This window comes from Fusarium sambucinum, chromosome IV (genome assembly GCF_050947815.1).
Source record: "Fusarium sambucinum isolate potato_lamoka chromosome IV, whole genome shotgun sequence".
NCBI lineage: Eukaryota > Fungi > Ascomycota > Sordariomycetes > Hypocreales > Nectriaceae > Fusarium > Fusarium sambucinum.
The window spans coordinates 6,495,406-6,506,374 of record NC_139291.1 but is presented as its reverse complement, the minus strand read 5'-3'; the positions used below and the strand labels follow the sequence as shown (position 1 = coordinate 6,506,374).

General features: G+C 50.1%; 4 protein-coding genes across 4 annotated transcripts; 2 read left to right on the top strand and 2 right to left on the bottom strand.

Annotated features, from left to right (window-relative positions):
• Positions 1 to 529: 529 nt before the first annotated feature.
• Positions 530 to 1,083, top strand: FSST1_002128 (TRAPP subunit BET5; the record flags this gene model as incomplete). Its single annotated transcript, XM_083228087.1, has 3 exons — positions 530 to 566; positions 630 to 926; positions 980 to 1,083. 3 exons carry the CDS (start codon positions 530 to 532, stop codon positions 1,081 to 1,083), a joined length of 438 nt encoding a protein of 145 aa, XP_083092310.1.
• Positions 1,084 to 1,636: 553 nt separating this feature from the next.
• Positions 1,637 to 3,311, bottom strand: FSST1_002127 (Peroxin-3; the record flags this gene model as incomplete). Its single annotated transcript, XM_083228085.1, has 3 exons — positions 1,637 to 2,679; positions 2,731 to 3,095; positions 3,154 to 3,311. 3 exons carry the CDS (start codon positions 3,309 to 3,311, stop codon positions 1,637 to 1,639), a joined length of 1,566 nt encoding a protein of 521 aa, XP_083092309.1.
• Positions 3,312 to 3,865: 554 nt separating this feature from the next.
• FSST1_002126 (autophagy-related protein 101) lies at positions 3,866 to 4,699 on the top strand (the record flags this gene model as incomplete). Its single annotated transcript, XM_083228084.1, has 3 exons — positions 3,866 to 3,983; positions 4,116 to 4,454; positions 4,509 to 4,699. 3 exons carry the CDS (start codon positions 3,866 to 3,868, stop codon positions 4,697 to 4,699), a joined length of 648 nt encoding a protein of 215 aa, XP_083092308.1.
• Positions 4,700 to 5,678: 979 nt separating this feature from the next.
• On the bottom strand, positions 5,679 to 7,985 carry FSST1_002125 (forkhead box transcription factor; the record flags this gene model as incomplete). Its single annotated transcript, XM_083228083.1, has 1 exon — positions 5,679 to 7,985. The coding sequence occupies one exon, from the start codon at positions 7,983 to 7,985 to the stop codon at positions 5,679 to 5,681; it is 2,307 nt and encodes a 768-aa protein (XP_083092307.1).
• Positions 7,986 to 10,969: the final 2,984 nt, after the last annotated feature.

The window sequence follows — 10,969 nt, the reverse complement described above, 5'->3', positions numbered from 1 at the left end:
ACACAGCAATTTCGGATCATCTGTACATGTGATTGTGATGATGGAAAGAAGGAAGGAATCTAATAAGCCTATGTCTCCAGCTGTGAGCCTTGGCTGCCCGCTTACAGTCAGTCAGCCCTGATGCTATGATGCGCTAGACGATGGACAGTTCCAGCTGAAAGTACCGAGCTTCCAGGACCATGTCAGTGGCTGCCCCGCCAAAGCTTTCACTTCCTATTCCTAGCCCGACCAGCCACAGTGAATTGAGCCTCAGTGGGTGACAGCCCATCATGACCCAGGTTGTCTTGTCTGTGTCTGTACCTGTACTCTCTACCAACCTTCCATAGTACTATCACATCGCATCGCATCGCATTCCATCCACCTCGACACTGTTTAATTGAACCCGATTTATAACCCAATCCGGCGCATCTTAATTCAGCCAACTACGGAAACCCCATCTTCTTCTCCCCGTTTCTTATGCGCAAGGCACCAGTCTCATTGCCGTTCAACAACCTTCCACGTCGACCTTGAACCCCTTTGAACCACCATCATGGTTGTCTATTCATTCCACATCTTCGACCGACATAGTAAACAATACCCCTTTTCCAATTCTCACAAACCTCTCAGCTAACAACCTGTTCTCTTTACAGCCGAGTGCGTCTACTCCAAGTCATGGTTACCATCGTCTGCAGGCTCCGAAACCGCCGCACCCACGACATCCTCCGACGACGCAAAACTCTTGTTCGGAACCGTCTTCTCCCTACGCAATATGGTTCGAAAGCTCGGCGGTGATGACGACGCATTCATCAGCTACCGAACTGCTCAGTACAAGCTTCACTTTTACGAGACACCTGCGAACCTAAGATTCGTTATCTTGACAGACACAGCAACACTGAGCATGCGCAATGTACTACACCAAATATATATCAACCTCTGGGTTGAATATGGTATTTTCAACCGTTTACACCATTTATAGGATGAGACTAATCACCGTATTTAGTGGTCAAAAACCCTTTGGCGCCAGTAGAGCACAAGAAAGGCGAAGGTGTCAAGAACGAGCTCTTTGAACTCGGCCTCGATCAGTTCATCAGGGGCTTAATGTGAAAAGTACATATAGTCAGATCATCGCTAAAGCAATGCTTTTGCAGCGCCAACAACCAGGTAGTTCGAGAGAAGCCGCCTGCCTCATGCGGATACTGTGGTCTGAAGAACGCATATGCGTGTCCAAGACCACTATTATCCAACGCCATCTCCCAGGATAGGAGAAGAGTCGAATCCAGGGACGACATGACCATGTTTCCTGGTGTCAAGCAGGGTTTTGGTCTACACAGTATTGTCGGTTCGCATCACAACGAGCAACCACGCCTCATGGCGTCGGCAGAGTAGGCGTACGGAAGCAGAAAGAGAAGAGACTATACCCAACGCCAATTCCGGCATAAATAATACACGAGCCGATGCGTTAACCACATCCCTCGAACTCGACTAGACTAAACGAATACCCGCCGCTTCTAAATAGCATACGATATGTGTTTTATGTCGGTGATTCAAATGCATCCCAAAATTATGCTGATCATTGATATCCATACCCTTACAATTCCCATGATGACCCTGCCATGACTCCCCTATGCGTTATGTAGCTGCACAACCAAAATACGCCTTACGAGTTGTTATCCATTGCTCGTCCCCATGCGCTCTCGAAACCCCCTTGCGAATCGACCACAACCATGCTTGCTTCGCCCTGCGTCTGGTTTTGAGTTTGTGGTTGCGTTGTTTTTCCACTGATTTGCGGAGCACCAAGATCAACGGCGCTGGCCATGAGATCATCGTCGGTGCGAATCTCTTGTTCCCAGTTGCTTGAATACACGACAGCGGCAAAAGCCTCGAGATCACGGACAGTTTCCATCTTCTGGAGATACTCATTTGGCATTCCGTCACCAATGACGTGAGCTTGTCGCGTCAACACTGACATGATCTTAGGCAGCAAAATCACCTTGGAGCGCTGCTGATCCTTGAGCTCAGGGGTTACCATTCCATCAGAGGCCGGGAGCTCGAATGCTGCAGTAGCAAGCTTATTGTCCGTCAGATATGAGAAGCCAGCGTCGAGGAGCAGAGTGAGAACGTGTATGAAGCTGGGTGATTCAATGAGATCCGCAGTCTCATCAAGAAGACGTCTCAGGATTGCCTGCGACGCAGCTGGTGAGTGTTCAGGGTCGTGGTTAGCTGCTTCATCAAGGATGCCCGATTCTTTGATCACCTCATCCTCCATATCTTTGGGCGGAAGCAGAAATTTGAGCCAGTCAGACTTTTGGCGCTCCTCGTTTGTGGAGCCCTCAACAAGCTTTCTAACCTCCATCGTCAGCTCGGAGAACCTCTCGAAGCTCAGGAGGTCTCTTGGGCTAAGGCTGCCAAAGACAGTGCGCACAGCACTCTCGACTCGGTGCATGAGATCCTTCCAGCCCTTGTTAAGCAGCCACCAGCTGAAAGTCAGGTATTTGCGGTTTATATCAAAGTCGCTGCCGTATGCCTGCTCTGTATTATCGTCATCGTTGTTCTCGAGGCTGATGGTGCCGTGCTGGCCACCTGTTGCAAGGGCCACCACGCTCGATAAGTAGCTTCTTCGACCCAATAGGTTGAGTTGCACTCGAGTCAGCATTGCTAACAATGCAAGGGTATATATCAGAGTGAACGATCGCGTCACGGCTGTTTAACACATTAGCTGCCCGTCAATCGGAGCACGCAAGTCTTACTCACCACTAATAGTCACGTCATCCCATAGTTGTCGTTTTGTCTTGCGTGGTTTTGGAGCCTCGTTATTCGCCTCACCACCAGCGTTGAATGGTGAGGACGTGGGGATCTGACTGGGGTGTACACCGCTCTCGCTCTGGCCTGCCATGCTCTTCCCGTCCTCCTCTGTCAATGTTGTGTCGGCGAGGCTTGGTGGTGCGGCAGATTCTTTACCGCCATTCTTTATGGCCTTGGTGGCCTTCATCTGCTGAATCTCTAATGTGATCTGTTCCGTGTTCATGGCCTCGATAATGGCAGTCGTTGCAGAAGGCAGGAGAGCCAGGACGGTGAATGTACAATCCTCCTGGTTCTGTTCGAAGCGACGTCGCAAGCTGTGGAAATTGTCAGTAAATAATGGCTCTGGCTCTCTTCCGGGAGGATAAAACTTACTTCTCCTTGGCGATACGATCGCTGCTCATGCGCTCGCGAGCATCGTTGAGCTTGCCGATAACATATTGAGTCGCGACATAGCCAGCACCAATGACGCCCACGCCAACAGCGATGGGTGTCCGGTTATTGCGCAACCAGCGCCGAGTGGATGTGAACATGATACAGACGGAGGTGGTGGAGTATTCGCGATGAGGTAGTGATGATGATGATTCGATAGTTCAATTGCTCTTGTAGCTGTGGCTCTAACGTGTATTGAGGTTCGCCGAGGAAAGGGGTGCTACGTGGACATGTGGACGTTGACAAGGTCGTTGAGTTTGTTGGATTGGAGTACTAGTAAAATAACGGAGTAGGGGAGGAAAAAAGGTTCGGGATAATACCATGCACAGTCTATCAATCAATCAATCACAATATGAGCCTCGGCCCCAAATCTGGAGGCTTGATCAAGTGTAAGATGGGATTGGCATGCCCCGTGTTCGGTGGTCGGCTTCGGCAGACACGACCGATGTGGAGGCAGTTTGTGGCGTCTGTGGCTGTGCAGAAAAGATAAAGCACGGGGTAAGTGGAGAGTGGAGACGGATGCGACCCCATGCCCCTCCCATATGGCTCAGTGACGTTGTTTAGGAGGCTATTATCTAACATTACTCGTCCAATATCTGCTCTGCGATATCCAACTCACACTCTCCCATTTCAACTCCTTTCATCCACACCAATCATGCTTGTAGCGCATAATCAAGTACACGACACCCCAAACAACATGGATCAACAGGAACCGCCAGAGTTTATTCTCGATGTTTTTACCGATCCGCGCTCCGTTCGCGACGTCGTTAAAGGTTGGTTCTTGTCTCCTGATCGTCATCCTACCCTAGACAAACCACCCCGCCATCCTCGTGACAACTTCAACAGTGCCCTGCGCAACAAGACGGATTTATCATGATGAACTCAGTCTAACTAGCCTACTATAGGTATACTTCATACGATATTCTTTCACAGATTCTTTCCTCCTCTAGTTCCTCAAACTCGTGAAGTTCTGGACCTCACCCTCCCCTATGTGGACGACGATGAGCTCGAGACCATGATAGAGCAGCGCGTCGCGGCGTTTGAGCGACAGATAGACACACAGCGCTCATCCGGCGGAACAAACAATGCTTCTGGTGGGAGCGCGACCGGCGGGCGCGGACAGTTGGTTGTGCAGTTCTTTGAGAAGCGCCGGCGCAAGGCCTGGTTATCTCGTGGGGATGAAGAGGTTTGCTGGGAATGCTGGACGATCAAAGTAACCGTCGCCGAGCCCAGAACAGAAAGCGGTACGCTTCAGGCTCCTTGCCTCACCCACGAGGATATCACTAATAACCAGATAGAGCGGGCCAAAGTTCGACGCGCGATGGAACAAACCCTTTTAACGACGGCGATGAAGATCGTTACGTTCGCAAACACTCATAAGGACCACATACCACCCATCACCACCCAAGGGACGAACCCGTTCCCATACAAGATTAATCTCGACCAGAAGGAAGCAACAGGCTGGGCAACACGAATGCGAATATACTGAGGAACCCGTTGGATGCTAGAAGTGAGACTGAGAATTGGACTAGGGCGCTCTCTGTTATCAAACTCAATAAGGGCTAGGTGGCCTGAGTCTTGTTCGTATTGACAATTACGCAAACAGCGACTCGGGGGTTATGGGCCAGCGGATATATAGACCTGAGGCGTATGTGGAGTTTGGAATCAGCGTTTAGACTTTTATCATAATTGATACCCATTTATCAAAGCTAATCACCAAAAACTTCTCTGGCTAATGTTGGATATGTTGATTGCAAAGGCCACCGCGCTCAAGGTTTCACCCTCGCATGCCGCGCAAGAGCAAGATACGGCACAATCACCAGTACAGACACTCGAAAGCGAATTGTTTGTGTCGTGGAGCAGATAAGGGGTGTGCACAATAGAAGTGACGACAGGTTTGCGACAATGTTAAATACTAATATTGTGTCCATGTATGATAGTAGCTATCGTGCGTAGTCATATGTCCTGACCATGCCTATCCGTTCCCAAGTTGAGCTTTCCCAAAAAAACAAGAACATGTACCAAAAACGCGCAAACATGCAAGGTGCACGCAATCCCTACCTAACCATCATTCCGCCCAGAGAACCATCCAACACCGCGCAGGGCTACATAATGTAATGTAAAAGAGTAAAACAAGAGCATAAAACCATCAACGCACTCAAACACAGATCCCAAAAATACCTGTTCCGCAACCCAAGCCTTGAGAGCAAACACAACGCGCTCTTAAGTCATTACTTTCATCAACTGCTAGCTGTGAAGCCAATCCGAGTACCTGGCTTAAGCCAGGTCTCGCTGTTCTAGTCCATACCGGACACAACCCAATATCCCCGAGTTATGGTTGGGTGTAGACCAGGCCACATTCCAAGAAATTGCTCGTGTTGTCTTCTTTCGTCAAATCGTGAATGTCATGCATAATTATGCTTATTTCGTCGTCTTGCCACGTTCGTTTTTATCAAGTTTTCTTCGTCTTAAAATTGTGTTGAAAAACTTCGGGGTAATCCGGGCTTGTTGTTCCTTGAGGTGTTGTTTTTGTTTGCCTGTGATGTCGATCCGATCTTGTCAAAACCCTTGAATATGTCGAAACTAGACACATCTGTTGAAACACCAGGGCTAGGAGGTACAAATTCCAGTTGACCCAGAAGAGCTGATGATGCCCAGTCGCTGCTGTCCAAGTTGACGTTCAAAAAGTTGGCGAACTTGGAGGGAGACTGATTGTTGCGGATGGGCGATTCCTGAAACATCTTGCTGGGAGAGCTCAGGCCTTCAAACGCCTTGCTTGGTGTATCAAATTGGAGAGACTGCTCCGGGGGTCTCAACAGAGGTGCAGAAGCAATAGGCTTCTTGGTCGCCGAGTTGGTGATGTCGCCCAGGACCGATGCAGACACGGTGCGATCAAGTCGAGCGCGCTTGGTCGTGCGCTTGATGGGAGATCCAGCATCAACCGAGCTCATGGCCGCAAAGGTGGCATCATCAAGTCCATCAAACCCAGCGAGATCCTGGCTGATGGTAAAGTCCGCATCGCTCAAAATAGAGGCGCCGAAAACTGATTGGTAGGCATCTGTGCCCAGATCGAAAGCAGGGCTATATGGTGTGAATTCAGAATTGCCCCCAACCTTGCGCTCAGGCGACTGGAGCAAGTTTCGCATTCTGTCACGATGGATTCGAAGATTTGTGTTGGGAGATGCTGATGGAGGGGGCCGGGGCGGAGGGTTTAGTTTGACCATAGGCGTAATCGGCGGCAGCATCTGCTTGTCGTAGGCTGGTCGGAGAGGAGACGAAGAGACGGGTGGCATGACGGAGTGATAGCGTGTCTTGCTTGGGCTGAAAGGCGAAGAGTTTCGAAGACGAGCAATCTCTTCCTCTGCACGGCCCCTTGACTTGTTCCGTGGGCGGTCAGCCTCCGACGTAAGCATAAACTTCTGACTGGGTCTAATGGCTGATGATTCGAGAGAAGAGATGTATCCACTGTCGTCCATAGATGCAAATTTGCGCCTGTGTGATCGTGAGACAGACGAGGTCGGGTTTCGGGCAGCCGGAGGGGGTGTGTTGCTTCGATGATCCACATGTCGGGAGACAGGCGGTGACGAATGCATAGCGGCAGGAAGTGGCGAGTAGAGATATGATTCGAGAGAAACATCGAGGTCAGTCTTGTCCGCGACATCCTCAGGGCCAATGTTATCGGAGACAGGAATCGTGGCATCGGATGAAAGATCTACGGGCATCGACATGGTGGCCTGAGACGTGGGAAGGGGTGGTAGAGCGGACTGGCTGACGGGAACCGGGGGAGGCAGCGTAGGTTCCTGGGTTGATGCAGAAGCCGGGCGAGAGGGCTCGAGGCGAGTCGATATAACGTGAAGGCTGTCTGAGCCAGAGGCGGATTTGCGAGTGGGCTTCTTGTTCAGGTATTGTGCTTCGTAACCGGGCTTGATGACCCAGTAGTGGCCTTTGCCAGGGTCGTCCTTGGGCCTCTCGACTTTCATGAAGGCCTTTTGTAGACTTAGATTGTGTCGAATGCTGTTTTGCCAACCGGCATCGGTAGGGCTGTAGAAGGAGTAGTTGTCGCTGATCCAATTGTAAATCTGAGAGAGCGTGAGCTTTCGATTGGGAGATCGGAAGATGGCCATGGCAATCAAGTCGGCGTAACTAAGGGCAGGCTTGCTACCGTCATCGACAATAGGAGGGAAGGAGTCGTGGGGAGGAACGACTGTCGCGTCTGTCGCGGTTTCCACTGTCGCAGTCATTGGCTCGGATTTTATCTTCTTGGTAGATCTGGAATCTCTGATAGGAGCAGCCTCCATGAGAGCGCGCTTTCCGTTTGGCTTTTGGTAGTAATTCTCGACTGACATGTCAATGGCAGGAGGTGTTGGGAAAATGTGTGGGTGGACATTCTCTTTGCCAAAGTCCCAGCCCATGTCGAGGACGTGCTTTTGAGGACCCGTCTTAAAATTCGAGAGGTAAGGCTTCTTTTGCAGGGAATCCGTGGAGTGGCCTCGTCTTGATGGGGGCGCCATGGGGACCATGTTTAATTTGTTGCCTTGAGAGGTTGCCAAAGGTATTTGCGATGCGGAAGCAGGTCTCTGCTTGTAGGGTGAGTGCACATTGTGGGAGGCGGTGGGTGGGTTGAAGACGAGGTTTGAGGTTGAGCTAGTCAGGGGCCTTCGGGCTTGCTTCGAGACTGATGGCATAGGAGCGTGACTAGTCATGGGCGTGGCATTCTCGTCCTGGTATATTTGCAGTGGCCCAGATGAACTGGGAAAACGCGTGTGTTTGCCCATGGTGGTAAGAGCAAAAAGCTCAATATGGGTACAGTCGCGCGGTGAGACGGAGCAAAAAAAAAAGGTTGAACCAGACGTGGGACTTTTAATGGAGGTTAGTAAGGTAAGTCGATACCGGGGACGGGAAGTGGAAGGGGATGACGGTAAGATAACGGCGAAGGTGGGAATAAATGAGTGGACACCGGCAGAGACTAATAGGACGAGAGTGCATGACGAGACAAGACGGTAAGGGAAGAAACGACAAGGGAAGGGAAGGAAAGGACTTTAGTTACTCACAAGGATACGATGGACGGACCGTGAAGTTCAAGGTAACAGTGAGAGCAGAAAGTGGAGCCTGCTTGGACAGGGCTGTCGTGGGTTGGTCTAGGCGCTCAATAGGACGAGCAGCCGGTATTGGTTTTGGTGTAGTTATCTGGGGTTCACGGTTCACGGTCTCTGAGAAGTGGTCCGAATATAGAAGCGAGTTTAGGCGGTCGAGGAATATATGTCCAAGTCGCGTCGACAGGAGATTATGAACAGAGCAAGAGCGGCGTCAGAATATATGCGAAATCTTGCAAAGCCGGCCAAGACGATGTACAATAAAGATAATGTGGTAAGAGTGAGAGTTGAGAGCCGGTGTAGCAAGCGCAATTGGTGAATCAAACAAGGGCCGAGTCGGGATGCGATAAAATGCGTACAGTGGGATATTACTTTTACTCTCTAATGATTAGGCGAGAACAGATGTCGATTAATCGAAAGTGAAGAGAGAAAGGAATAAGCAATAGAATAAAAAAAGTCGTAAGAATACGGAAGAGTATGTAGAAGTGTAAGAGTTGAGGTGAGGGTGAGGGTGAGAGGAAGTTGAGGAGGAGAGAGCAGAGAGATGATTGAATGATGCAGCCAAGCAAGGTGTGAGGTGAGTTTGGTACCTAGACGCAAACCAGACCACACCGGGCGGGCAGCAGGGCAGGCAGGTCGGGAAAGAAACCTAAGGCCTTTGGATTGGGGGGGTTTTAGCTGGCAGCTGGCAACAGCTGGCGGGCGGAGGCAGAACACGGCACTGTAGCGTAGCGTCTGGCCGCAGTGTGTGTGGCCTAGTAGTGGAGACTCTTGAACTGGGCGCAGGGAGGATGATGAGAACAGAACGGTTCAGCGTCAGGGATTGGATGGAGAGTGCCCAGGCTGACACGACACGCCGAGGAACAGCCAAAGAGGGGACGCTGCGTGAGCACTGTCTCTCTTTTGCCTTGATAGTATAAGATTGAGTTGAGTGCAATCAAATCGGTCAACGGACAAAGCGAGACGAGACTGATGTCATGGAGAAATGGTTTTAGAGTCTAGTTCACTTAAGGTCTGAGCCTCAAATCTCGGATGATGGTCAAACAAATCTGGTGATGACAATATGGAAGAGAAGAGAACAAAAAAAAAAGAGAGGACGAAAGAGAGCACGACGAAGAGGAGGGAGGGGAAACAGAACAAGAAGATGTCGAGATGCACAACGATAGGACAGGATACTATACTGTACAGCACGATAATCAGATGGGAAAGGGCGTGTGCAGCACAAAAGTGAGGGTGTACAGCTGCTTGTTTCGGGAATGGGCGATTGATTGATGTGAAAGAAAGCCTGAGCCGACCAAAGGGAGGCCCAAGACGGAGCTCTCAACTCGAGGTGAGCAGTTGAGGTGTGGGTCGAAGGGAAAACTAGGGGCGTGTGACGCGTAGAAATCTACAGGGGTCTCACCTGCTGTACCGTACCGTACAGAACTGTAGCGGACCGTACTGTATTGTAACGCTATCAGGCCGAAAAAAAGAAGAAAAAAGGTGAATTGAATGGATGGAGACGGGATTGCAATCGCATCACCTCCACCACCACCTCAAACGAAGCGAAGCGAAGCGCGCGTTCAATCAGAAACTTTGATTGGCTGACAAAGAGATTTAGAGATACGAATGAAACTGAGCTGGATTGAAGCGGGGGATTGGATACTGAAAGAAAAGAGACAAAGAGACAGAAAGAGAAAGAGACAGACAAAAGCCTCGTTTCTCTCTGCCGTCGAGTCAAGTCAGCCAAAACACATAACTGGCTTCACGATGAGACATTCACCCGTCTTGTCTGAGGGGAGGCGAAAAGAGGTCATGCAATGGGCCGTCCAGTCCAGCCAGTCCTTGGAAAGAGAATGTCATGTTGAGCTGGGTGAAATAGCTCGAGGTCAAATGAATTTATTATGCGACCACATGTTCAACCTGACCGGCCCTGTTGCTGATCATGCTATGCTGACAGGTAGGTATTCACGGTCTCTTTTGTGTGTTTGGGCCGGCTTTTGGCACCTCGTTATTAATTGATAACCAGATGGCGCCTTAATGGGCTGCATACAGTAGTCAGAGTATGAAACTTGATACGTGTGTATGCATGTAGGGGCAGTGGAGATAATGACACCAGCAGATCTCGATCTTTGCTCTAATAATGTCCCATGTTTACCTACCTGCCTACATATCCTACCTCCGGACTGACCCTCCCTTGCTCCGGATTGTCGCTACCTGATCATTATAACCGCGCAGTAGTGTCATTTCTGAAAAAGTGGTGCTTCCGAGGTGAAGCGATGCGAGACAATGCGAGGTCAAGAGGCGATGCGATGCGAATATGCTGTGCTTGTGCTTGTGCTGATGTTGATGGTCCTGCTTCCGGATCAGACACTGGGATTGTGCTTTGGTGCCGATCCTACCTTGGATGCGAAAGTCTGTACGTACGGATACACAAGATGGACCAGACATGGGTATGTGCATACTGTACTGTACGGGAGTGAACTCATACGGTATCACGGGTAGAGGATCTGACTTGTTTCACTTTTACCCATCATGATTTTTACGTACATCGATTTCTCTTGTCAAATATCGCACACAGATTGACGTTTGACAGCTGGCACTTGGCAACCCATCTTATAGAAGTAAAGTCAGAGAGGAAGAAAAAAAAAAAAGCATTTCAGATAAACGAGAACGCCAACCTTGTC